The sequence below is a fragment of the Cebidichthys violaceus genome, unplaced genomic scaffold (assembly GCF_023349555.1).
Source record: "Cebidichthys violaceus isolate CVI_PGR_0920_01 unplaced genomic scaffold, fCebVio1.0.p SCAF_25, whole genome shotgun sequence".
NCBI classification, from domain to species: Eukaryota; Metazoa; Chordata; class Actinopteri; order Perciformes; family Stichaeidae; genus Cebidichthys; species Cebidichthys violaceus.
In genome coordinates, this window is record NW_027176428.1 from 2,827,539 (window position 1) to 2,854,435 (window position 26,897).

The window sequence follows — 26,897 nt, forward strand, 5'->3', positions numbered from 1 at the left end:
ATGAAGCGGGTATTGTTCAGTTTGGTGGGCTCACAGTTTCTTGGGGTTTTGCATGAGTAGTAGTCTACCGACTCAGCAACACTTGTTGTGACATTCCTAATTATAGATAAGGAGATGGAAACACATGCAGTATAATTGTAAACAATGTGATGACAAAGGCAGGATGTCATTATTGAGGATCAGGAAAACGTTGGTTTCTTTCATGCATCAATACACTAAGTGACAAACCTTTTACTGTCAAGCATAATCTGAAGAGGTCCGTGTGAAGCAAAACAGATTCCCATCAGTGAATATATTTGTTTAAAGCTTGAAGAAATAGAATTCATGCTGTGAAAACTTAGGAAAAAGTAAAAGGTGACAGAAAGATCAGACCTCTGAGGTGAATTAAACATACACAAGCTGCACTATTAACAAAAACAAATTTGCAGATAACAATATAGTCACCCATTAGAATATGTAAAATGACCAGACTTCTGAAGGTAAGTGCTCTTACTTCACACTGACCGGTGGTCACGTCTCATCAGTGACGCATCTTGGAGTCATCACGCTTAATCAAACAGTCCTGAGTCCACAGCAGCATGTCACGCTGTCAGTCGCTGCCTGAGTAAGAACTGGCTCTGCATCTAAAATACCTTTCCTTTCCCTAATTGAGAAGGATTGCATCAGTGGCCTTGACAGGAATCCACTGTTTGTTCCCCTGTCATCAGATGCGCCTGTGTTTCCACTGGCCAGAGGGTCATCCGGGTCAAAGGGAGGATGTGTGATCAGTCAATGTGGTCAAAACAGGTGCAAAAAGAGAGGAAATTGGAACTGTTGAGTTTTACATTCTGCCAAGGACCTGTAGTTTGATCTGAGCAGCACGGTTAAATACTATTAGACAAAGATAATTGTCGGCAGGGCCCAGACTATAGAGGCCAGAAACTATTGAACCCCAGATTCTCCCAAACTCTTCTTGTGTACAAATGTTCATGAGTTATGTTAAAGTGGCCTCCAACTTTATAAAATGTATGCAGTAAGGAGCAGTTTTGAGATCTTTTCTTAAGTCTGTGTGCTTCACTGTGCTTCAAAAAAAAAGCATACATGAATGATACTGTTTGTCATTAATCTGCTTATTGAATGACTTAAATCTGTTTCGGCCAGAATGACAGAATTTGGACATAGATATGGGTGGTGTGTGTGAGCAGATGAACATCCCAGGGGTGTCAGTGCTATTTGCAGGTGATAATTGAAATTGGCCATGTCTTCTGGACCTCTTGTCCCCAGGGACCGTTCATTTCACCACTGGGAACAGAAGGACCAGCGAGGTCAGCAATGGGCGGGGCAATTAGGGGATGATAATGGAAATGTGCACTGGGAGGAGTACATATATTCAGGAGGGGGGATGAGGTTGAAGATAATCTCTAAAGTATTACACTTGTGAGACACCTTTAGCAACTGACCAACTGAGGAGCAAGCAGAGTGAGCTTCTAGCGGGACGTCTAGTGACACCTGTAGTGACAAAGTTGTGAGACTAAGGTAAGGGCATTTATTTACACTTCTTCTTGTACTGAAATATACAGTACATTGTTAATATTTGAATGTTGTTGAGACCCAACTTTAATAGAAGGTGATTATTATAAAAGGAAACTTGTATATACATTAGGCTTATTATTGTTTAGCAATTTAACATTTGGCCTGAGAACTCTGTGTATTCTGTCTATAATTATCACAGCAAATATAAAGAAATCATTTAGCAAAAAAAGGCAAACTAGCAGTAGAATAATAAAGACCAAAAATAAAATAACTTACACATTAACATGTCTTGGCATGAATGTCTTGAAATTATTACAAAATATCAAAGTTTTCTGGTGACGGACATCTACTCCACATACAGTAGTCTAGTCTGTTGAGTTTTTATTGCAGCAAAAGCTAAATCAAGGATGTTCAAACTTTCTGCTACACAAAAACTATTCCAAATTTGACTGTTGGAAAATGTGTAATCGTATTTAAACACTTAGTTAGATTTTCTAAATCCGGTACCAAAAGATAACAGCCTCTTATAGTCAGAGTTAATTGATTGTCCATCTTTGCCTTTAGGTTGGAATATCATGTGTGTATCTCGGCTGGTTTTGCTGCTTGGGCTGCTTCTATGTGTGGGAGCTCAGCTGTCTGACGCCCAGCACTGGTCCCATGGTTGGTACCCTGGAGGCAAGAGGGAGCTGGACTCTTTCGGCACGTCAGAGGTCGGGATGATTGTTTGTGTGCCAGTGTGCATAGTTTTCTCATTCATTGAGCATTTCCCTGCTGAGAATGAAGATACTCTTTTCCTCTTTACTCTTCCCTCATAATCCGAATCTCACTCTCTCTGTTTCTCAGGGTTCAGAGGAGATTAAGCTGTGTGAGGCAGGAGAATGCAGCTACTTGAGACCCCAGAGGAGGAGTATTCTGAGAAACATAATTGTAAGTGAAATGACGGTGCCCTATTCAGTGCCGCATGGATGAGGGTTGTATAAACAGCTGTATAAAACAAAAGTAATTTGAGCTGCCTAATGTCCCACTGTAATCAAATGGGTTTATTAACTACTTATGGTAATGATGTAATTAGCTGCTCAATAACTAGTTTCTTATTTAGCAAATAAAAATCCATGTCAATATAATTTATTTGATTAAGACATGAGTGGTGTTAATATGAACACTATCACTACACTATGTTATTAGTATACAAATGTGGAACAATGTAATCTAATCAGATCATCTACTCAACAGGGAATCTTTTTCTTACTTGTCTTAACAAGAATGTGTCTTCACACAAACATAAGCAGATGCCATCCTGTTGACACAATGTCCCACATATCTATACACTGAACATAAAAACAAAAAGTTGTACTATAACTACACATTAAGTGTTTTGAGTATAGTGTGTCTGACTCTCATGTTATACTGTATTACTCTTCACAGTTGGATGCCTTAGCCAGAGAGCTCCAGAAGAGAAAGTGATGGCCTTCCACTCTACACTGCTTTTCTACCTTGTGAAAACAACTTTATGTTGATTCTCTGATCTGGCGTATTTGTTAATTTTGTCTGTAAGGTTGTTTTCCAGCATTACATGTTTAAATTGTAATGTCCTAAAATAAAGTATCTATTTTGATATGAACTTTCTGTGTGTGTGTATGTGTGTCTGTGTGTGTGTGTGTCCCGAAAAAATGGTCTATAGCATATAGTGTGAATAGTAAATGTGTATTAAAAAAGTAGGATACTTGGATGTTGTAGAAGCAGCAAAAAAGGTGATGTATGAATTCCATTTAGATGTTTCGGTTTTAGGATCCTGGCAAGTCTTTAGGTTTACTGGGACACTTAAGTAGAACATATACAAGACACCATTTGACAAAAACTATATTGAAAGAGAAAGGATATAACTTTTTATTTTAGTTTTAATTAGTATTTTGTCATTTATCAAATATATTTTGATGTATTTTCAATTAGTTTTTTTTCTTGTGGGGACACATTCAATCAATAAATTTGAAATATACATAAATTATCTTAGTAATATTATAGGCCGTTACTTATTCAGAGATCTACGGCATTATCCCTTCTCAGCAAACATCATAACTATTACGAAGTCACTGCGCACGCTCCAAGCGCTACAGATAGGGAAAAAACATGGACGACAGAAGTGTCTGTACTCCGCTGCTTGCTGAGTCAGACACTCAAAATAACAGTACTAGTACCCCTAACGCGGCTTCTGTCACAGATGCTGACAAAGTAATAAACACTAAAATAGATAGCACCCAGGTTGAAGGTGAGTTCTGTCTACAACATGGACATTCAGCCGTATTGTGTCCTAACTGCCGAGCCAACGTTAGCTTTTTTTTAGCTAACTGGCTAGCCAGCTCAACAATCGAGTGAGCTACGTTAGCTCCTTAGCTAAATGCGCTAATGTCAACTGTTTTAACGTTAGCTTTAACGTTAACAGTTAGGCACAATATTGTATACCGCCCGGTGCGTACATGACTCGTTAAATGTATCGCCAATGAAAACACCCTCTTAGTCTATAGACCACCCCAATAGTGAAACCGATACAAGGAGAAGGTTGCTCGTTTTCCGAGGTCCGGAAGTGGTCGGCCAACTGCTTATTTGTCTTGCGTGCTAAACGTTAGGATCCGCAAACTAGTACCCTAACCCAAACAGCCGTTGGGTTTGCATTTAACGAAAGTCACATACTAGCGGTTGAAGTTTGCTAGTGGGTCAGCAAGCCCGTTTTGGTAGCCAAATAACTTAATACTATTTAGTGAGTGACATTAAAGTGTATCTTGTCTCTGGCATTAAATGGCAACTTAGTAGCGGTAACGTTACTTATATCAGTCAACGTAATGGACAGTTCACTAGCTAGTGGCAAAACACAACGTTGGTATTCTCAAGATGGTGAGTTTGATGGATCTCAGGCATAATCAGTTGAGTTGTCATTGAGTCTAAAGTTAAAAATGGTCTTCTGTCCCTCCCTCTCAAGATCAGGCTGTGAAAGAACAAAAATCTCTTTAATTTAAAACATTGTACACATCATTTGAAATACAGTATCTACAATCCCTGTTCTCTTGATAACTGCTACTGTGATTATCATTTGGTAAGTACAGTATTTGAAATGTATCAACAGATATGAATATTTTTGGCATATCAAAGTGTGCTTTAATTGTTTTACTCATGGCAGTCCTTAGTTTATTTCAGCTGTAGATATTTACCTAGATACAAAGGGAAATGCTGTATTTTAGTGCATCATTGTCCTTTCTTTGCATTAGATTGGTGAGAGTTAATATTCTGCCAACACACTATGTAGACCGTCAGTATTTGGACTCCAGATATTTAGAAAATATTCCATAATCCTTTTTCTAGTTCCTTATTTTCCTTAACTGCAGTTACACATGTGATAGAGCTACAGTGGCCATTTCCGGTATTGATTCACAGAGCAGTATTTTTTTAATGATTAGTTCTATGATTTATTCAGTGACAATTGATCATCAGAAACATTAATATCCACAATTTTATTGTATATACAGAACAAGCAAGCACGTCTTTGCAGTTGAGAAACTTAACAAATATGTTTTACGAACTAAATTAATATGATAAGGCAATTGATTTAAAATCAGATTGTTTTTTTGTCGACTATTTGAGTATTCAACTGATGATTTCAGCTCTGGTTACACATTTTCATTCACCACAAGGCATAAAGGTGATTGTATATCATTAAAAAAAATTAATCAGTCATATATATGATTAGCTCAAGAAACCATACAAGAAACCATGTCATTGTTAAATTATAAAGATGTATTCATGTTTTAGTTATTGGAAGTAACGATGTAAACAGACTGAGTTTCACAGTAATACCAGCGTTCTTATTTATTGATATCATTTGAATATAATCTCTAGGTTTGGTAAAATAGTCACATCCATAACCAAATCTTTGACCAAACAGTTGAGCTATTATGAATAATACACATTTTTGAGTGCTTCGTGTTTCAAGCGACAATGAGCTGGGTATGATATATATTTTACTGATGTATAAGTGGCTGACAGCTTTCTGCGTTCAAAGGCTGCATGAAGGCAGAAGTGCAGTGAAAAATGAAAATACATCAGACGTTGAACAAGTTTCAGTCAAGCATGAAACTACGATTTTCTCACATGCTATTAATATACTGTATGTTACAAATATTTTGAGGTTTTGTGTGTGTGTTGTGTGGTAATTTAGAATTTTAACGATGGGAGGACCTAGTTTAATGCTGTCCCAAAAAATAAATTTGCTAAATTATATATACTGTATAATAGTGGGCAATTGATAACATCTTGCTTTAAATTGGTCTAAGATAGTGGGTCTTGAATAAGTGGAATTCAGTTAAATTGATAAGTTCCCTCTTAAGATGGACTAATGCATTTTTCCATTTTACAGTAAGTTGCCGTTGCAGTGTGTATTGCAGGAAAAGCTGCTTTGCTTGCTGTTGTCTTGTTCTGTGCAGAACGCCTGGCCTACAATGTCAAAAATGATTTTGAATGTTGGATGAGAGACATGTTCAGATAATGAATATTGTGCAAATTACCATTTCATTTTGCAACTTCTAATCATTCAAAAGCCAATTTGTCTCCATATTTATCAAAATCAGCCCATGAGAAGACACAATAGCACCAGTCTGAAGTCATTTTACGATATATTATCTAATATAAGTTTACATTAAATAGAACAGTGGAAGTGAACGATGAATAAAGTAATGTAATGTAATATGAGGATTTAATATCCTGGTATTTGTTCATTATTCTCTGAGGCTCAGCTGTAACAGTGACAGTTTATTCTGCCTCACAGGAGACAAGAGTGAAGAGGAGCTGCTGGAGGGCCTCCTCACTGACGACTACTGCCATGTGTGTGAGGCCGTGCTGCTCTTTGAGTCTCAGCGGCTGTCGCACTATGAGGTGTGTGCTGCTTTCTAGGCGCTAGTCGTGGAATTGTGGTACAGTTTTATTGACCTCGCAAGAGCAGAGCCTTAATAAAAAAATGTCTCCCGTGTCCCCCGACTGCAGGGAAAGAAACATGCTCAGAAACTCAAGGCGTACATGCAGGCCAGGAGAGCTGAGAAGATGGACAACGAATCCACAAGACTCCAGGTTTGCACCCGTTTAGTGATTTGACTCTTACACATTTAGTTGCAATCTTAATCCGTAGCATTGAACGAGGAGTGTAACGGAAGAAGGAACATAAACCACAATGCTGCAAGCATTTAATGATCAGCAGTCCAGCTGTAGTGCAATCCTTCTCAATAGAATATGATTACATAAGAGAGAGGAGCACAGAGAAGGTGTAAGGGATCGTCTAGTTTTCTTCTTTTTTCATTGTTTTCAGTTTACATATGTCTTTCCCTTGTGCCTGTTTATTGCAGCGGACCATGACTTCTGATAAGGACCATTTCTGTGAGCTGTGTAACATGGTGTTTAGTTCTCACGTGGTGGCAAAATCGCACTATGAAGGCAAAATCCATGCAAAAAATCTTCGTAAACAAGGTCTTCAGCCCCCAGGCAAGTGTGGGTTGTGTGATGGAAAAGTATTATGAATTTTGATATTTACAGATCCACAGTACATTTTTTTTGACAGTATGATTCAAATGTCTTAAATTGATGATTTCTCGTTGCAGTTCCAGACACGTACACAGAGATGCATACTTTACCAAGTCTGGTTCGGGATCCTGATGATGCTGACCAGAAATCAGCCCCACAGAGTGATGTGGAGCATCTTCTGGACCCAACAGCCACAGAGGTTGATCTGAAGGACCCTAACAAGTACTGTGCACTGTGTGCCGCTTCCTTCAACAATCCCCAAATGGCTTTGCAGCACTACAACGGACGCAAACACCAGAGGAATCAGGCCAGACGGGACCTGCTCAAAGAGCTCGGAGACGATGTCCAACAAGGTAACACAGGATCCTGCCTCTCAGCAAAGCAATAATAATACACAGTGCATCAGACCCCACCACAATATTGAGTGTATTTTAAGAGGCAATATTGATGTGAAGAAAAATATTTCTTCAAGCAAATTTGTCTTTAGTCAGTGTCAATCTAACTAGGATAAAAGGAGACAAATAAAATCAGTAGAAAATGGCAACAGCATGAAAGCCCGATACTAATTAGTTAGAATGTGTTTGCAGTTGTTACACAGAATGTTAACCGTAGTCTTGTGAAGCTCTCTTAATTTATTTTTTTGTTCTAGGCTGTATAACAGATACTTACCACTTTTTTTTCAAAAAGTGGTAAGTATCTGTTAATTAAATTAAATTAAATTAAAAAAATCTGGTTTTTTTTATTGTGGTGCGAGTTACAAACTAACTAGATTAAGAAGAAAGCGAAGGAAGCTGTGTGCTTATAAGCTATTATTTGTATCATTTGTGCCGTCTTTCCCACTCTCTGTTGTCTACAGCCAACTCCCTGATGTGCCAGATGTGTAGCATGCAATTTAACTCTGTGGAGATGTACCAGGCCCATATGCAAGGAAACAAACACCAGATTAGGTAAAATCAAGCATTTTCTGACAAACGCTTTATGTCCACTGTCTTGCCATAATTTGCATTTCTAGAACCGTGGCAAAATTAAAGCTCCATTAAGTTGTTTTTTTTAATACTTCAGATTAATATTATCACCCAACCTCTGTAGCTTTTTGTAGCTTTTAGCTCATGTTTTGGTTTTCAGTCCACATATTAGTTGTGTAGTTGAGTCCCATGGCTGTCTAGTGTGCGCAACCTACCCCAGTCAGGTGCAGGACAAAAGAAGCCTCAGAAAGAAAAGCAGAGTTAGTCCACTCACTGAATATTGCAAGCTTCATGTGACAATGAACTTTTACCTTTTCGCCGTATTCATTATGCAAAGTACCACTGCTTTTATCATATATTGGATAGTCATATTGCTCTGTGTCCGCTGGGTGTGCAAGTAGAGAATGGTTAGACATGTTAAGTTAACTGTAGGCAATTGATAAGTTGATGATATTCAAAAGTATCTGTAATTTTTTTATGCTTTCTAGTGGTAAAAAAAAGACTTAATGTGGCTTTTATTTTAACATCAACATTTATTACCCAATTGAATAGAAACTAAATTCCTCTTTCCATGTTGTTGACCAGGGAGAAAAAGGTGGTTGACCTGTGCAAATCTCAACAAAAAGACTACAACACATATGCAGATGAACTGGCAGATTACATTCAGGTTCAGAAGGCTCGTGGAATCACCCCCAAGGCCGGTCAAGTCCTCCCTCTGGGTGACGCACAAAAAGAAGGCGAGGAAGAGGAAAAAGAAGAGGAAGCATTTAACAAGGGGAATGTCATTGAAGTCAACAAACGCATGCCCCACCTCCCTCCCACCTCGAGCACTCCTCATCACTCCCGCCCTGGCTGCTACTACCCGGTTGTAGGGTGGCGTCCTCCACATCAGGGCCTGCCCTGGCCTTCCCATCACTGGGATTACAGCTGCCCTCCTCCAGTCCCCCCAGGCGAAGGCTTTCCACTGTTCACTAATCCACCCACAAATAGAAAGAGGCGAAGAAAGCGGTTGAGCTCCTCCTCGTGTTCGACTTCATCGTCCTACTCCTCCTCCTATAGCAGTAGCACAAGTGACAGCGATGACAGCGAGTACAGGCACCGCAGAGAACAGAGGAGGATTAGAAGAACCAGGAGAGAGGGAGACAGGAAGGCAAGGGATGAGGACTCAGACAAGGAGAAGAGGGGGAAGCGACGGAGGAGGGAAAGAAATAATGACTCGGAGGAGAGGAGAAGAGAGGAATCCGGAGAGTCCGAGAAAGAGAGCAGGAGAAAAAAGCCCAAAAGACATGGCAAGCAGAGAAGACGAGAAAAGAAAACTCCTGAGGAGGACTTTGTGGTGGAAGGAGTGGAAAGGGTGACGGACAATTTAATGCCAGAGGACATGAAGGACAATAGAAAAGAGACTGAAGTGCATATTCAGGCTGAAACGAATGTTGAACAGGGGGAAGGTGGACAGGACGAGCCAGCCAAACCAAAATACAGGAAAGAGAAGAAGAAGACAAAAGAGAAAGTAGACATGAGGTCAGAGGAGGAGAAGCTGTGGGATGACTCCATTCTGGGCTGTTAAACTCAAAAGCTCCAGTCTGTTGTCATTGTGAGCATGACATTTAAAATATCATAAACTGTCCATTTTAGAATATTCTTTAAAGCAGTTAACAAAGCAGTTTTAACCATCTGCACTGACAGCCCAAACGTGTTGTTCATAGGTGTGCTAACTGGCGAGCCATGTTGAGTCAATTAGTGTTTGTTAAGAATTGTTTCTCACACATATCCACAGCTATGTTAACTTTATTTTTCACTAAGACACTTAATATATTTGATCTAATTAATTTGCACATCTTTATTCATTTATTCATTGCTGTAATACTTATTGATCATTTCAAATGATCAATAAGTACACTTGACTTATTAATGCACCAATATGTTTCTGTATTTGTGCTTCTGGCAAGGATTTGTGGTCCTTTTAGCAGCCTGTGGTGGGCACTGTTGAGCTTCATTCAGAGCATCAGTGAAGCAAATAAAAGCCTACAGATGTTAGAGGCTTAGTCATTTAATTTCCTCTGAGACTCGCTGTGCTTTCAGAGCCACACAGGCTTTTAAAAGAAGGCTATCAGAGTACATCTCTGAGACAGGCTCAGTGCATTTTTGATAAAAATGGAATTATACGATTATTGAAAGATCTTTCTCTGTTGAACATCAGAACTATTTTGAGAAAACAGGAGAGTGCCGAGACATTGCCCTAGTCTGGAGTGCATGTGTCCTGATGTACTTGCACATCCAAACAGCTCATAAAGTGTTTGGGGTCAGACAGGTGCAAGAGTTCAAATGAGGACGTCTCTTTACAAACTTAAAAAATGAATTTTCAGATGCCGTCTGTGATGAACTGAACAAAGGCAGTTTCTGATACATAAAGATGACTGAAAAGAGGTAAAATAAAGTTGTTGCAATTAATTTCAACTTCCAACCATCCTTGTCTTATAAGGATACACTTAAACAGCATAGATGTTCTAAATAGGTCACAAAGAGTCCTCAGCTGGACAAAACTATGTTTGACCTTTTTGGCAAGTTATTTATTTTTGTTTATTTTCTTTGACTGTCAACTGGACGGTTTGTGGACCACATAAGCATCACTATTTGCTATGCATTTGTCTATCTTAGGCTTCTTTATGAATTATGCCGGTGGGCTAGTTTGGCTTTGTTAAAAACTTGATTTCTAGAAGAAGGTATTAGGTTGGCAACAGAATAAAATGGTGGCCTGATAGTTCCAAACTAATGCCAAAACACGCTCAAACAAGCCTGCAGATTAAACGTCCCCAACAAAAAAACAACAGACTTTTTCTACACGTTTTTAAGGTACGATTATCTGGACTATCTTGTAAGTTTGGCATCAGCGTGGTTCCCTGCTCTACATTTGATTGTATTTGGATGCTGAGTGCAGAACGGGGCCCATTGTGTGGCTTGTTGGGACAGATTGTTGGGAGATCACAGGATTCAAGCCAAAGTAGTGATGTAGATCAAAAGCATGCACGAAACAACTTGCTAATGCATTTTAAAGATAAATAATTCTTGAAAAGATAAGCGAAAGGAAAAATGTGCGCGTGAGAGGTGACAGAAGAGTTGATACAGAAGTCCTGTAGAGGCTGTAAGATGAAGAGCTTCTGAAGTGAGGTCAAATACAATAAAATGGACGTCAAAATATTTAACTTTTAACAAAATTTGGCCGACGAGAGCTGTAGAGAAGTGAAATGAAGGCTGCTTTTGACTTAAAGCGTCGGAGCAGATAGACCAACAAAGGCTTTCTAGCTCAGCGATGTGTTCAGAGCAGCTCTGAAGCCCCCCGAGATCTCCTGTTTTCAAAGAATCCTGCGGTCTCGTTCCCTGTCTCGCTCTCGTCTTCGACCCCCGTAGAGCTATAGGGTGCCCACATCCTCTCTCTTTAAGACCCCCACCGGGCCGTTCTACGCCCTAACCTTTCACTCACACACAACACAATCCACAGACAACACTTCAGCGCTCACCAGGTTTATCAAGAACATTCTGAAGTTTTGGGGGATAATCAGACATTTCTCATTCCTTATTTTGGAACGGCTGACCCAAAATAATATAAAAATGCCAACCAAAGGGAAATACTTCTTTTAATGTGGGGTAAAGAACTTAAAATTAGGTTTTAACTTGAGTATGAACTTAACCTCTTCAACACTTTCTAATGCAGTGTACCTCCGTAAGTCATTGTTGCTCATAAAAAGCCATTTCACTTGTGAGTGAAGGTATGAATCAGGGTTGATGTTAAGACTTCAGTGTATCTACCTCAGTGTTTGGAATACCCACACAAAGCTATTCATTGTACACATTTTGCACTATAATGACGAGTCGATTGTTCGAAGAGTTTATTGACAACACTTTTGATCATTTTTTGTTGGTGCCAGTTAGTCACAGCGTTGGAAATGTAAATATTTGCTGTTTTTCTCTGTTTTGTATCATTATAAACGAAGAGCCTTTGGTATTAAATTGATATTTTGCAACCATTTGAAGACGTCACCCCAGGCTCTTAGACATTGCAATGACTACTTTTTCACTATTTCTTGACATTTTATAAACTAAAGGATTAATCGATTTCTAGACAAATTATTCTGTGATTTAATTGATGGGTTATTGACTTTTTCCAAAGGCAGGCGTTGTTAAAAGGGAACCTTTGTTGTCTTCTTTTCATGTGTCTGTAACTGCCGGATGAGATTTAACTTCGGTCCGTTGCTGCTGCATTTTTCACTAAGGACAGAATGAAGACAGTTTTCTACTTTTTACAATCGGAGTCTGAGTTTGATTTGTGCAGAAAAGGATCTTCTATATCATTTGGAAATAAGTAAATGTCTCCATTTGATATTTTTAAGCATTGATATCACATGAAAGAAATAAGTTGGGCATAATTCAACTGGAGAAATTCAGAGGGCAGCTTCTTTAAAATACAAGTTGAACTGAAAAACATCAAAGTGAATATCAAAACATATTCACAATTGAGAACATATTCCATCTGTTAACTAATGACAATATATGATTTCACCATCAAACTATTTTACTACATGTTTCCTGGTTTACTCTAAACAAATGTACCTTTTCACACAAGACGTGAGAATATTCAAATATTACAATATCAGTTTGTCATGCACAAATCTCACAGGGTTTTGTTGTAGTGTGTTCTTAATGTGTGTCTTGATACACTTTATTCCCCGTACTTTCTACAAAGTAAAAAGGCGAGTTATTAGAAAGAACAAAAGAAGCTGTATACACACGCCAGCAAATATCTAACAATAATAGATAGAATTGTGGTTCAGCATTTGTATTTCTGATCCTTTGTTTCCAGAAGTTTATGCTCTACATTGATATTCCCTCGCCGTGCTCTGCAGTGAGGCATGAAGCTGCATATGTGGGACTCTGCTGTGCTCTAGGTCATGCACCTGGGCAGAGACCACAGCTCTGCAAAGTGCTGCTCTGTATATATATACAACTTTTATATTGCTTGATATGTGGTATCATGTCAGCTCTGATGAAACATTCAGCTGTTTGTCATGATCACTGTATGTATGTCATGTATTCAAACAGCACCGTTTCAACAAATAGTGATGAAAACAAAAATATTATTAGTCAGACATGAACTTTTTAAATGAACAGAGTATTCTTTACGATACCATTTTGCCTGTTCTCTCTTATGTGTTTTGGACATTTCAAATGAAGTTATTTTGTTTCCAGCTGTCTATGTGTGTGTGTGTGTGTGTGTGTGTGTGTGTGTGTGTGTGTGTGTGTGTGTGTGTGTGTGTGTGTGTGTGTGTGCGCGTGTGTGCGTGCGCGTGTGTGTGCGCGCGCCCTTGTCTGCTGTATGGCCCACTCTGATAGGCCCTGTGTGTGTGTCACACTGGGGTGTTACCTTGACGACTCAAGGCCATGTCAGCTCAGTTCCTCCCATCATCTCTGACAGATAGATATCAGGAAAAGAAAGTATCAGCACCGTCCCTCAGCTACCTTTCAAGAAACACAGACGCGTACAGACAGTGGTGACCGGGCAAAATGATTGTGTTGCCACTGGCATGGACACTGCTGACGGTATCGCTGTGGACGTTAGGTAAGACCACGAAGCTTCTCTGCCACAGGCGTTCTCGGCTCCATGACTCTGTCAGGGGCCAGTATAGCGGTAGTAGCAGTAGCAGTATGAGCAGTGTTGTTGTCTACTCAACCTGAAGCATTTCTGAAGTTAAACTTAAATAATGTTTGAATTTGTTGAAAACAGTCATAACCATTGTATGTCCTAAGATGTGAAATTAGTTTTTAATAGTCCAGCTGATGACTCGGAAAGGTTTACACAGACCAAGTATGACGCCGTAGCCTTTGGTTCATTTGCTAAAACTGTAATGGTCAAACTACCACGGGAGTTCATTTTATTTTATTTCTGTACTGGTATAAGTCATTGATACTGTTATTTATTTATTTACAATGTGTACAATCTGGATTAAAGGTTCAGTTATGAGGGTAACAGTACACTACCTTTTTGTGCTCTGCGGTAGATCTATGTCAATTTAATATTTACATTTATTTATATATTATAGCTCTATCAAGGTATTGAAATTAATTGTATTTGTACTGTATAGCGCAACTCATTGGATAAAGATTAAATCAAATCTGTGCAATCTTAAATGTTACGCAATTTGTGCAGTTCATACGTTTGGGTAAAATTATCATCCAAATGACTTTAGTTCCAGTGAGCCTTAACCTTTCGTACACTGGAAGCCTTTGAATTTCTACTCATCTTTAGATATTTCATAAGACTAGTGATTGCAACAGGTATATGCCTACACACCTTACTCGAAAAATGAAATAGCGCTTCCAATGAAGGCATCCCTTAAACATTGCATAAATGCCAAATTGCTGGCATTTGAAAGATGTTCAACAGGTTTCTTCATAGTTGGGGTTACTTTCCATTCTTGCAATACTTTTGGTTATAGTTGTAGTGTTTCTATACCATATTTCCAAGTATGTTTGTAATTGTATGTGCTTTTACTTTTACAATTCGTATTTATTTTGTTAAATTAGAAAGACCGCAAATGCACTGTTGCTCAAGGCTGTTCCTCAAACATTTCTTAACATCAAGTGATGGACAAGTCAGCTTGAGACATGAAGAAAAGTAACCCTTTTTGGGATAATACACAATTCTTGGGGGTTTGTGTGTTTGGCCTTGACGTTGTTGTAGTGCGTTAGAGCCCTGACTGTTAACGATATGTGACCCTGTAGAGGTTGTTAAATGTACCACAACTGTGCGTCTCAAACATCTCTTTATTTCATCTCCTAGGTTCCAGCCAGATCCTGAAGCAAGAACTCGTCAAGATTCGTTATCCCGAGATCCTCAGTACAGCGGCTATTGATTGTGACTGCGTTAACATCTCATGTGACTATGTCTACTGGTTCCGCAGTAGTCACGACCACCGCAAACTAGAGTTCCTAGGCAAATCTAACAACGCTGACCGTACTACCCATGGGGTTGGTGTGGACGCAACACGCTTCAAATTCAGCAGGCAGAGCATGTCCTTTACGCTACGCATCATCAACTTGACAGAAAAGGACACAGGGATTTATTCTTGTGTTCTCAAGGACAGGAAAAACACAGAAATGTGGAAGCCCGGGATTCTTCTTCGGCCAGGAGGTTTGTGTGCTGAAATCTCAAGCGCTTCATTTACAGGAGTTAAAAGTCGAGTAAAATATCAAGCGGCCGTGAGAGTTTGAGTACATCTGTCTGAATTCAGGTGGCAGATGGAGGAGTAAATGATTCAAATTTATTGTAGGATGAAAATTGGGACTTCAAAAATGATATGCTGCTACGTACCATGTTGAATTCCAGAGGAACTCTCCACTGTCTACTATCCTTCAAAATAAGTGATGTTTATCCTTTTTCTCATTAGTTCTGACCGAAATCTTGGATCTTTATATAGTCTGTCTTGCTTACCTTGGTGCGGCAGTCTTAGACAACCACAAAGATTCAATGGATGCTCCAAACAACCTCGTTAGCTCTCAACAGAGTGACTGCTGTTATTGATTTTGTTGAGAGAGAACTATTAGTAATTTCAATGTTACTTTGGATTGTGGTTGAGCACTCTTAGGTAATTTGACCTTTATCAGACAGATGACAGTGTAGAGGCAGACTCAAGGAGAGAACGAGGGGGTCGTCACTTGCAACAAAGGTCCCAAGGTTGGACTCAAACCTGTGGCATTGGGGTTATTTGGCATGAGTTATAGGACTGTACTGTAAAGGCACACACAGACAAACAACATACATGATGCATTTGTAGAGACAATTTGTTGATGAGATCCTTGTCAGGATAATTCTCATGATAAACAAAGATGGGGAAATAGGGACAGGTCGAAAATGACTGGGTTCTCCTTTAATCTCTCCCTAACAGATTCTTTACATTTTCGCTTCACTGCCAGTTATTACTTGTCTTTACGGTTATTTGGTCTTTACCTTACAGTGATCCCTCCAACATTAGCTCCTAAGACAAAACCCAAACCACCAGTCAAGTCAGTGTGCCGCTGCCCTACGGAGAATTCTTCACAGGGTAAGGGTTTTGATTAAAGGATACAAAGTGCTTGTATGCAAATGTTTGTGGCGGTGTGTAAGTTGTATGATGCTCTGCTGCTTACAAATTTAGACTTTATATGTGTCTTGTGATGTATAAGCACATTCATCTGGGAATATAATGTAAAGGTATAAATCTTGTGCACTGTACCAGATTGCGATGCTGTAAATACAATAGAGGAGGTAGTTTTTATACAGACAACGTAATGACAGGTTGTACTGAAATAAGTGATAATTGATTGATTATATCACCTGGTAATGCAACAAGCTTTAATACACTTACACAAAACCATGTACCATATTTGCTCCAGATGGCTGCGGCTCCCTGGTTCTGTGGCCATCAGTTGGACTTGTTGCGGCCCTGGCTCTAGCACTCATCTGCACACTGTACTACTTCAGCCGTGAGTAGTCCTCCAGCGATTCAGCATGTTATGCTCACGAATGTCAAACTAGTCGAACAGCTTTGAAATATAAGTTTGAAAAGTATTTTATTGTTTGTACACATTCTTGCTTTTAGGGCTGCCCAAAAAATGTCGGCACCACTTCGTGAAGTAAGTAGATTTCCACAAATACTAAAAATATCTGTTGTTTTTCCTGCAAAATCAAAAAATAATATTCACAATCCGCTGTAGTTTAATCTCTTTCTTTTGTTTTTCACAATTAAGGAGGAGATAGTTGACCCTACAGTTCTGCATCTACAGCTTATATCTGACTAAAGGCATGTACCTTATGTGTGTAACTTTATTAATCTATATATAGATATATATAGATATATATCTATATATATCATATTTACTGTATGTGTGATATTTATCGCTTTACAAAATGTTTTCAGGTTTAAGTAACATCCAGTGGAGCATGAAGAAGATGAAGATCCCTGAAGAACATGTCCTGTTCATTACAGCTAAATGTGTGCCAGTCAGAGAAGACTTTTACGCTTTCAAGAGCAGCAACCATGTGTAACATATTGTAATATATCGGCTGTTTTTTTGTTAAATAATTTACAAGACAGCTCCAGAGCTTCGCCATGTTCAATTCTAAACTCTGTGCTATAACTTTAAGTCTATTACACATTTGTTTTTTTGTCAATATGCAGATGACATCATCATTTATCCAGGTACTTTTTCAATTAAGCCGGTTTGTGATCTCTAGCATTGGTTTTCAAATGATTATTATTTCAGAAAAAGAAATTGCAGTTTTCTCAAATCCCAAAGCTAATCTGTTTATTTACATACAAAAAACCCCAGCTGAACTCAAGTACAGTATTTGCTCATTTGCTTTTGACTCTCTTCAGTATCTATTTGTGTTTCTGTTTTAAAATAGCACTGTCAAGTCAATGTTTCAGGAAGGATAATTCTGTTAAATCAATAAAATTGTTTATGTTGAATAATTGGTGACGCTCTTCTTTTTATAGGTCATAAACGTTTTTGTATTATCTGTTATTAAACGCATCTATATAGAAATTGTATAGATGCAATTGGCATGTAGGCATGTACAGTCGGATGCCAAAAGGCAGAGTTACCAACAGATTAATGAAGCTTTGACACCTTGCTCAAGGGCACTTTTGCAACAGCAGGATCGATGCAGGTATAACCTCGAGGCCAAACGCCGCGTGTGTGTCCAATCACAGTTATGACTTGTGCACAGATAAATAAGAAACCCTATGTTTCAAAATGTTTGCAGTGGTGAATCATTCGTTTACACGATTTCTCTGCACGTTTATGGAAAGAAGAGAAAGAGGTTTGGAAGTGGGTGTTGTACATCCATTGTCAATATTCTGTTTGACGGAAGTTGAGTAGGTGAGTGACAAGGGTTTGGTTTCTTCATTTACCTTTGATGTGTAAACATGCATCACATTCAGTTTCTGTTGAACTGCCTCCAGTTTGTGCCAACAAGCTTGATTGTGATAATAATAAATTACAGGCTACACAGTTGTTTTATAGCAAAGTGTGTATCGCTTGCTATCCCTCTCTCTCTCTCTCTCTCTCTCTCTCTCTCTCTCTCGCTCTCTCTCTTTCTCTCTCACAAACACACGTGCACACAAGCAACACACACGTACACCTGTGCAATTGAGGGGTGTGAAGAAATGACTGAGTTGGTGGTTGTTCAGGTCTCGGGGAGTGTGTGCGACCTTTTCCTGTGAGCTGGAGAGAGAGGAGAGACAGCCGTGTTCACTGAGATGCTATCGCTTTGCTCAGCTTTGAGCTCTTCATCTACTCTCTGAAACAAAAAGACCACAAAAATACCACAGACCGAACCACAAGCACTGACAGAGACACAGAGAAAGACAGAAAGAGCGTTACAGTTATGAAATGAGTACAGTAAGAAACAAAACATAAAACTACAAGACACTTCTTTTAGCAGTGTGTTTAATTGGATATAATACAATATCATACAATAATATTACCATTGCATTTAAATATTGAATACATGATTATTAATTATGGATAAAATATGCATTAAATGAACAAAATCAAACAAATTATCCATCAACACTTTTCATGTAAAACTGCTGCCTGAATGTTGTACTACATATACAATCAAAGTAAAGTAGACCAAGATTACATTCAGTTGCGAGCTACACTCATTGGGTGGACAAAATTATTGAAACACTTCTCAGTATAACGCAATACAGTTCACCAGCACCACAAAAGACAGCCTCAAAAAAGCAGACAAAGTGGAATCAACCTCTCTTATTATTTATTATTATCATTCATCCGTTCCAGGAAACATGATTGAATGCAGATGGCAGCAATAGATTTGTAAGACGTCTAACACAGAGGCTTGAGTTCTGCTGTTGTACAAATACAGGTGTGTATATTTAAAACACAAGATACTATAAAAAAAATAATACCTGCAGAGATGTACACAATACATTTTTAAAACCATTTATCTGTTTTGTATCCTCTACATTCTTCTGGTAAAAAAATACCAAACACGACATGTGTAATTTCTTTACTATTACTACTACACTATGTATCATTTTAGTCAAATTAAAGATCACACATATACATTTGTATATTAGTGTTCATGTATATATATTTTTACTTACTTAGTTTATATGCTCTTTACGTTTTACTTTCTCTATTCATCAGTATTTCATTCTGTCCTTTTACTGGAACAACCGAATTTCCCATCTGGGGATTAATAAAGGATTAAAAGTACAAAACGTATTAGATACACCCTACACTAATACACTGTACATGACGGCGTAACGGTTCCTCTAAAGGTATCTTCTAACTTTAATCTCTGTCACCATTTCAACTGAACACAGCCTGTTCATCTCAGAGGACAAGAAGCATAAACGTCAGGGGAGCACGAAATGTGGCCGATGTTAAACTGAAGCATAATTGCATGTATCAACATTTTACTATAATGTTTTTTTCTGTTGTATATTTCAATTTTGAATTTATCACATGAAACACCATTTCACGTAATAAATTCACATTTATTGCATATGTGATAATAAACAAGTTACATGAGAAATGTGTGATTTAACATTGAAAAATGTCTCCACTGCTTTTCTACAAGACGTTTATGATTATGAATAATATATGTATTAAATCAATCAATATACACCATGGTGTATATCAGTTCTGTAAAAACACAGTTCCATTACATTTAAATGGTGCAACAAGAACACACACTCGCAAATTAAGTCAATAAATGAATTCAAATATGTAAATGTCAAGCTTCAATGTTGAATGAATCATACAAATACTATGACACTAGGTAGTGAAATCCTGCAGACAACATATTGTTTAACATGTCAACTCACATTTTACGGGATCAACTGTGATATATTTCAACGGTAAAGTTGTCACACATGAACTAAAGATGACAATCAAAGTCACAAACTATACAAAAGAAAGTCCACTGGATGAGTAATCTATACATAATATATTGACATTACAGTAAATTATTGTTTTCTGAAAAAATTAACATAAATCAATAAACATACAATTCTACATTTGTGTTGACCGGATTTCTGCTTTGTTAGCAAAAGGTAAATTTAAATCCCAAAAATATTTTCAAAACCCACCCATACAATCCTAACAGGAAGTCTTAGTAACAGAAGAAATTATGAGCAAACATCTATTTACAGGCATTCAGTTTCTCCATTTCCGAAATCTCCATTTCTACTTACTCCTCCTTTGCTCTCGGTTTCCTTTTCACAACTTTGTATCCCTTAATGCTAGGACAGGTGAGCCAACGTGATGAGGAACTGCAAACAGGCTTATTGATGTTGATTTACTGGTTTTAAGGATGCTGCAATTTTCAGATCGTAAAAGCGTCGCTTCTCATTCCATTTGAATGTCAAGCCATGCGATGCTATTGTTGAGGGTACTCTCCTTCTCACTGGCTTCCCCTGGTCACCCACCACATACACACACACGCACACACACAGATGTAAGTTTCAGGTTGGAGACCCCCTGTATGACTAAGATAGGGAAGCCCATGCAGATGTGTTTGTGAGTGACTCAAACCTGAAACAGAGATATGGAAAGGTGAAGTGGGCCAACTGAGAGCCTTTTGACTGGGTCTTCCCTCTAACACAAAGCATCAACAGAATCCCCTGCTTACTGAAAACACCTCAACCTGGTTTCCATCATGGTTTCATGTGAAGCAATGTCAAAGTAATTTATACAAAAACAAAAAAAATGTACTCTAAATAAATTTAAATTAACAATCTGCAGCTGCAATTTGAGGAAATAATGGGATGAGGTAAAGAACATGCTCTACAGCGCAGGTAAATGAGACAGTCTCTCTCTCTCTCTCTCTCTCTCTCTCTCTCTCTCGCTCTCGCTCTCGCTCTCTCTCTCTCTCTCTCTCTCTGTTTGTTTCTTTCCGTCTCTCTCCGCCCACCTGTGGAACAGATAAATGGCCCACAAAAGAGCAAAATGTCAGCCCTTGTTGCCCATTACTAAATCGGTGCATTTACTTTCCATCACTGAACAGGAAATAGGATGGGCCTTGGGTTTCGCCATAGCCGCTGTAGCACTATCACTTCATCTGAAGGGAGTTTCACTTCCCTGTTAGACAAGCTTTCACATGAAGTGACAGATGACATGGTGCTTAATTGTTGCTATGGGTAGAAGCTATGTCCTTTGTTGTTCATGGGAAATGCTATTTTACAACCTGGGTCCTATTTTCATCCCTAGTGGTTGCTAAGATTTTACCAGTTCAAGACAGCTTTACAGATTCTGAAGCAATCAGTTAGGTTTAAAGTTATCTGAAAAACAAAGTCGAACCAGGTAGTAGCTCTCCAAACTCTTAAAGGTATACTTCAGAAATGTAGTATTCCATTTCCATAAAGTTAAAGTTTGGAGACTTACAAGAGACAGATTTTCAAAACCAATCGTATTGTAGGGCCAATCTGGCACATAAAACCCTGGTGGGACAACATCTTTCCTGGCAGATTTATGGTCGATTTAATTCATCATTCCACAACCACAAGTTGGAAACAAGTGGTGTGTGTGTGTGTGTGTGTGTGTGTGTGTGTGTGTGTGTGTGTGTGTTTGTGCAACTGTTGTCAGAATATTTGTTATTTTGTTATATTTAATTTTTTACTATAAATTCTATAAAAATGTTTGATTGTTGACTGGTTTTCACTTAAACTGTCAGTTGTGTTGCATTTTAAGACAGGTGCCTTCATGTGTCACATACTTTTAGATATGCTGCCTCAATGATTGACATCTGGGAAAAAGAGGAACGTTATACAAACCAACTGAGAGAACATCTTGGCTGTGCTGAAGCTCTAAAGTACGATGTTTTTTTCTCACATTAGCAGCTGTGATGCCGAATATTAAAAGCTTAAAACTGAATTATATACACTTCCCCAAAATATTTTTATCTCTAATGTCCAAAACTTCAGAATGCGTGATGGAGACATTACAGCGCATTTAAGGTTATTTGTCTCTTTTGTTGTTTCTCAGAGAAAAGACACGGTGTGTTGGGGAGGAACAGCAGACTGGATGGAGATGAGGACATCTAGGTGAGGAGAGGCAGACCTGAAAAACACTACTGGTACACAGATGGAAACTGCAACAATCAAATAATATAATTTTACATGTGAATGATTGCTGGCAATGTGTGTTGCAAGGTAGGCTCATCAAGAGCAAAGAAAAGAAAAACGTCATAGTAGAGTATAGCATATTGAAAAGGGTCACAGTATAGTATACATATATATATATATATATATATATATATATATATATATATATATATATATATATATATAGTATATGTCAAATAAAGTATGAAAAAGTAATATTATATATATATTTTATACATTTTATGTCATACTATTCTATTACATTTCATAATATACTATATAATATGACTTTTTACGTCATGCTATACAATGACATTTTTATGACACTTTATACTGTGAGATTTTAATGACATTTTATGTCATTTTACTACACAATAGACATATGACTTTTATACATTTCATGAAATATTATGCTCAACATTGTTTATGACATAGCATACTACATTATTCTTATGACATTTCATGACATACTATACTTTAACTTTTTATCATATTTTATGATGAAATATTCTATGACTTTTTTATGACAAACTCTTCTATTACTTATTTATGACATTTCATGACATACTCTGCCGTGTCTTTATATTTATATAATATAGTTTATGGAATACCTAACTTTGACATTTGATCGACATACTATGTTTTGACTTTTCATGACATCATATGGCAAAATGTATTACTCCTTTTGTTAACGTTTTATGACATATTCTAAACTTTGTTGTTTTTATGAAACACTGTGATATTTTTTGTTGGAAATTTTACGATGAAATTGTTTTGAAATATTGTACTATTACTTTTTGATGACATTTTGGAAAAACTATTTTATGACTTTTTTAATGACATCAAATTTCATAGAATGAGTCGTAGTATATATGCCAAAAAACGTTTTAATGATATTTAATAACACACTATAAGCTATGCTTATCACATACTATACTTTCATTCCATGATGTACTATATTGAGAATGTTTTATGACATTTTATGGCATGGAGCTTTGAATGTAAAAACAAAAAAACAGGCATTTAATTAATTTATGTGGGTACTGCTGCTGCTCCAAGGTAATATTCGGTAAACACCAATATGCCAAATAATCCTCCTGGATTATAAAAGCCTTTCACAGCTGGAAGGCAAAACACCTGCGACTATGATGTTGTTCCCTTTTTCAGCTTTACATGTTTCTTTTCTCTTGTCTTTATTTGCATATTTGGTATGGAGGTAATCCAAACGTAGCGGAATACTAGCAATTACTTTAATATTGTGATACTTGGATGGATGAGGTCATTGATTGCATTTTCTCGCAGGTAAATAGTAATCGTATCAGATTACAATTTTAACGCGGCCCTCCCATCATGTATGAAGTGTACAGTAATTTACACCACACAGCAAGGGAAAACAGCGACAACCACTGGTGAAACATATTAGTCATTTAACTGCAAGCAGATTTGTTATTTAAATTAGTTTTGTAAACTCTACAATCTTACACTAATTGTGAGTGTTGTGTTTATTATCAGCTGTTGCACTCCACACATCTGCCACTATTAATTTCTTTCCTCCTGATATTGTTTGTGAGCTTGTTGCTATCGCGAACTTAAATGTTCATTCACAGATGGCTTGGATTTCCTCTGACAATAACAGTAGGAAAAGTATTCCCAAAGTGATATAAAACGGCATGTTCCTTCTAAAATGAATCTTTTATTTTCAGAATTTCCAAAAAATATTATAAATCCTTTCACAGCTTCTCCGTGTCACATCAAAAAACAGGAGGGAGGTCAAATACAGCTACAGATCAGAGACTGAACCCATCAGTCTCAGCCTACAACCTACACACTGCTGCGTTTGTGTTTGCAGTTTGTGGATAAAGTTGTGCCACTCGATGCTTCAAACCAAAGGTAGAGGTGAGGAGTGCAGATCGGAGGGCTCAACTTCAAACATCTTGCAGACCACTATCGAGCTTGCAGGAGGTCTCTGCAAAACTCCGCTGCAATGATCTCATTTGACACAGCAGAGAAGAAGGTAACAGCTGGGGCGTGGTTTGATATCTCACCGAATTATCTTTTAGCAGGCTCCAACAAACACCACAAAGACATATTTAGCAGCTGTTGACGTCTGTAACTATAAAATGAACCAAAAGTGGATTCTGGTGATTCTGGTGATTCTGGTGTTTTGTCAAAGTAAGTTTAACTTGAATTTTGAAATCTTTTTACTTCCTTGTAGCAGCTTTAAAGTGTCCTCTGGTCTGTTTCGTTGTCTTCCGCATTTGGGTACCTGAAAACAGAGATATAACTGATATAACTGCTGCCTTTTTATCACATCTTTTAGAAATAACTTCAGGAGCTGGTGAGGAAATGCAAGCGAAGGAAGGCCAACCGGTTGAAATCAAGTGTAGGCCTGGTGAAGTGGGCACCATGATCGTCTGGTTTCGAGTTCTTGACAATGACATGGAATTCCTTGCATCTTTCAGCAAAGATGGATTCTATAAGTCATCCGCGAACTCCTTCTCCACTTTCAGTTACTCAAGGATGCGTGATAATATCTTAACGCTGCAGTCATTCAACAAAACTCGTGACAGCGGCATTTACAGCTGTGCGTCTCTCAACAAAGGGAATACACTGCAATTTGGCAAAGTAACCCGACTGGTCGGAGGTGAGTTTTGTTTCATATATTTGGTCAAATTATTTGATGGATGCTTTTCAGTATCACTTACCATCACGTCTTTTCACTTTCATCAGAAAAAGTTGAAGTCGCATTAGAAACAACACAGGCCACCATCATTCCGTCAACTCAATGCACAACTGCCACACCATGCGTTTGTAACAAGAATGAGGATAACAAGCAAGGTAAATGCCCACGATCACAATTGAGGCCTTATCATCTTCATATGTATGATGCAGTGTGGGGGAACAGTTGGTAAATGAGCACATACTCTGCAGGGGAAAGCAGTCCTCAAATGTTTTGTTCTCCAATCATACTGGGCTCACTGGCCGCCAGCTGTGGCCTTCTTCTTCTGCTCCTAATCATCGCCACCCTGTACTGCAACCGTAAGTTCATTTGATATCCAAAATGTTCTGACATGACGTTTAATACGGAGTGAATATACTGTATGTCTTCGGAAAGCTGAAAATTGTTTAAATTCTTTTTCTGTTTTTTCTGCTTTTATTCATTTAAAACTTGAATGATTTTGCTGTAATGTGTGTGTGTGTAATGATTTGAACGTTTCTAATAACGCCTCGGATTTTTTTGTAGGAATAAGAACACGGAGATGCCCACACCATTACAAAAGAAAGTAAGTTATTTATTTGAATCTAATATTGTAACCATTAGGGCCATTGGCAAGATTTTAGGAATACTGAGGTCATTAGTCCAAGTCTTCCCAGTGTGAAAAAATAGTAATTAGTTATTCAGTTTTTTCCCATATTTAATTTTGGAGTGAGCTGTTTAGTAATATTGCTGCAAGTTTTTAAATAAATAAAAAGTTATTTACTCAAATTACTTTCAGAACGTTGTCTCTATTTTCACCTGTCAGTAATACCAAATTACATCGTTCTCTGTTGGTAGAATAATCAAAGCCTTTTCCACACTAACAGGAATATTGGTGGGGAAATATTACACTCAATTGTCATAAAAGATGTCAAATTTAAAAATATTATGGAAGACATATGCTCAGCGCCTTCAATTGTAGCTACGGCCCTGCGTTCCCTTTGTACTTCCCTTGTGACTTCATAACTGAGTCAGTGAAATAAGCTAATAATTCCTATTATTGTTTATTTTAAATACCCTGCTTATCTCTTGTAGACCACGGATGGCTCCTGGAAAACAAATGATGACCAACAGACACGTTTAAGTTAAAAGGTGTCATTTCATTTCTCCAAACAGCAACTATTGTACAGTGTTGTGTTGCTGTTGCAGATGATTTTAATCCCATTTACTGTTTGACATTCATGGCGAATATTTTGCTGCCAACTTAAAACGTTTTGATTGTAACAGAAGCTATAAAAACTTTTTAAAGTGCTTCAATGTATCAAATACTTTCAAAGATCATCAACATCCAGTTTTAACTGCATTGTGGTATGACGAACGGTAACGCTGCGCCATCACATTTAGATTGAACTCTTTTAATGAAATAACATGAAATGTCATGAAATTTATCCAATCCTAATAAATGTTGATTGTAATAGAAACCACTGAAGTTTTGAGAATATCAGAAGTGAGCACTCTGATTAACATTTATTTTAAATTAATGTTTAAATTGTGTATTTCTCATTTTGCTGTTGTACTGAGCTAAAGCTAATTCTTAAATGTCACTGTACTGTCTTTTAGTTCTGCCATTTCAAGATTTTCAAAAATAACTTAACTTTCCTTTTGCTTGAAAAAAATAAAATGATATGATTTAGAATAACTTGGAATGTTTATTTTTTTTTTCAATTTCTATTGAGTTAAGCCTTTGGTTAGTTTTATTTAATTACTCCAAAGTAAATTTTTCGATGGTTTTGAAGTATCGAGGAACAAATATGAAACATAGTTTTCTTCATTAGAATAGGATGTACTGTATTTTTAAATTATCTTACTGTCAGGGTTTTAGAACTTAAAAGATTGTAAACAAATAAAAAAATAATTTTCAATGTACAACAAATTGTATGAGTGTTTATTTATTTTAAGGATTTGTTTCCGCACATCAAACCCACTCATTTG

At 37.7% G+C, this 26,897-nt stretch overlaps 4 protein-coding genes across 4 annotated transcripts; all 4 read left to right on the top strand.

Annotated features, from left to right (window-relative positions):
- Positions 1 to 1,420: 1,420 nt before the first annotated feature.
- On the top strand, positions 1,421 to 3,072 carry gnrh2 (gonadotropin-releasing hormone 2). The gene is made up of 4 exons (XM_068720332.1): positions 1,421 to 1,515; positions 2,077 to 2,222; positions 2,356 to 2,439; positions 2,938 to 3,072. The coding sequence occupies exons 2-4, from the start codon at positions 2,088 to 2,090 to the stop codon at positions 2,974 to 2,976; spliced, it is 258 nt and encodes an 85-aa protein (XP_068576433.1). The 5' UTR covers positions 1,421 to 1,515; positions 2,077 to 2,087; the 3' UTR covers positions 2,977 to 3,072.
- Positions 3,073 to 3,636: 564 nt separating this feature from the next.
- Positions 3,637 to 12,373, top strand: zmat1 (zinc finger matrin-type 1). The gene is made up of 7 exons (XM_068720331.1): positions 3,637 to 3,778; positions 6,326 to 6,432; positions 6,541 to 6,624; positions 6,897 to 7,032; positions 7,149 to 7,424; positions 7,928 to 8,018; positions 8,622 to 12,373. Exons 1-7 carry the CDS (start codon positions 3,640 to 3,642, stop codon positions 9,601 to 9,603), a joined length of 1,815 nt encoding a protein of 604 aa, XP_068576432.1. The 5' UTR covers positions 3,637 to 3,639; the 3' UTR covers positions 9,604 to 12,373.
- Positions 12,374 to 13,506: 1,133 nt separating this feature from the next.
- cd8b (cd8 beta) lies at positions 13,507 to 17,530 on the top strand. The gene is made up of 7 exons (XM_068720280.1): positions 13,507 to 13,650; positions 14,872 to 15,222; positions 16,046 to 16,132; positions 16,464 to 16,553; positions 16,670 to 16,703; positions 16,818 to 16,870; positions 16,988 to 17,530. The coding sequence occupies exons 1-6, from the start codon at positions 13,596 to 13,598 to the stop codon at positions 16,825 to 16,827; spliced, it is 627 nt and encodes a 208-aa protein (XP_068576381.1). The 5' UTR covers positions 13,507 to 13,595; the 3' UTR covers positions 16,828 to 16,870; positions 16,988 to 17,530.
- Positions 17,531 to 24,290: 6,760 nt separating this feature from the next.
- cd8a (CD8a molecule) lies at positions 24,291 to 26,831 on the top strand. Its single transcript, XM_068720466.1, has 6 exons — positions 24,291 to 24,379; positions 24,528 to 24,851; positions 24,938 to 25,045; positions 25,139 to 25,246; positions 25,452 to 25,491; positions 26,001 to 26,831. Exons 1-6 carry the CDS (start codon positions 24,328 to 24,330, stop codon positions 26,047 to 26,049), a joined length of 681 nt encoding a protein of 226 aa, XP_068576567.1. The 5' UTR covers positions 24,291 to 24,327; the 3' UTR covers positions 26,050 to 26,831.
- The last annotated feature ends 66 nt before the right edge of the window (positions 26,832 to 26,897 follow it).

Excerpts from the sequence above, each read along its gene's own strand:
- gnrh2 (XM_068720332.1), top strand. The coding sequence starts at position 2,088 with ATGTGTGTATCTCGGCTGGTTTTGCTGCTTGGGCTGCTTCTATGTGTG. Across the intron at positions 2,223-2,355 it reads ACTCTTTCGGCACGTCAGAG|GGTTCAGAGGAGATTAAGCT; the intron begins GTCGGGATGATT and ends TCTGTTTCTCAG. Across the intron at positions 2,440-2,937 it reads GTATTCTGAGAAACATAATT|TTGGATGCCTTAGCCAGAGA; the intron begins GTAAGTGAAATG and ends TACTCTTCACAG.
- zmat1 (XM_068720331.1), top strand. The coding sequence starts at position 3,640 with ATGGACGACAGAAGTGTCTGTACTCCGCTGCTTGCTGAGTCAGACACT. Across the intron at positions 6,625-6,896 it reads ACGAATCCACAAGACTCCAG|CGGACCATGACTTCTGATAA; the intron begins GTTTGCACCCGT and ends TGTTTATTGCAG. Across the intron at positions 7,425-7,927 it reads CGGAGACGATGTCCAACAAG|CCAACTCCCTGATGTGCCAG; the intron begins GTAACACAGGAT and ends TGTTGTCTACAG.
- cd8b (XM_068720280.1), top strand. The coding sequence starts at position 13,596 with ATGATTGTGTTGCCACTGGCATGGACACTGCTGACGGTATCGCTGTGG. Across the intron at positions 13,651-14,871 it reads GGTATCGCTGTGGACGTTAG|GTTCCAGCCAGATCCTGAAG; the intron begins GTAAGACCACGA and ends TTCATCTCCTAG. Across the intron at positions 16,554-16,669 it reads CACACTGTACTACTTCAGCC|GGCTGCCCAAAAAATGTCGG; the intron begins GTGAGTAGTCCT and ends TCTTGCTTTTAG.
- cd8a (XM_068720466.1), top strand. The coding sequence starts at position 24,328 with ATGAACCAAAAGTGGATTCTGGTGATTCTGGTGATTCTGGTGTTTTGT. Across the intron at positions 24,380-24,527 it reads GATTCTGGTGTTTTGTCAAA|AAATAACTTCAGGAGCTGGT; the intron begins GTAAGTTTAACT and ends CACATCTTTTAG. Across the intron at positions 25,046-25,138 it reads GAATGAGGATAACAAGCAAG|GGGAAAGCAGTCCTCAAATG; the intron begins GTAAATGCCCAC and ends CATACTCTGCAG.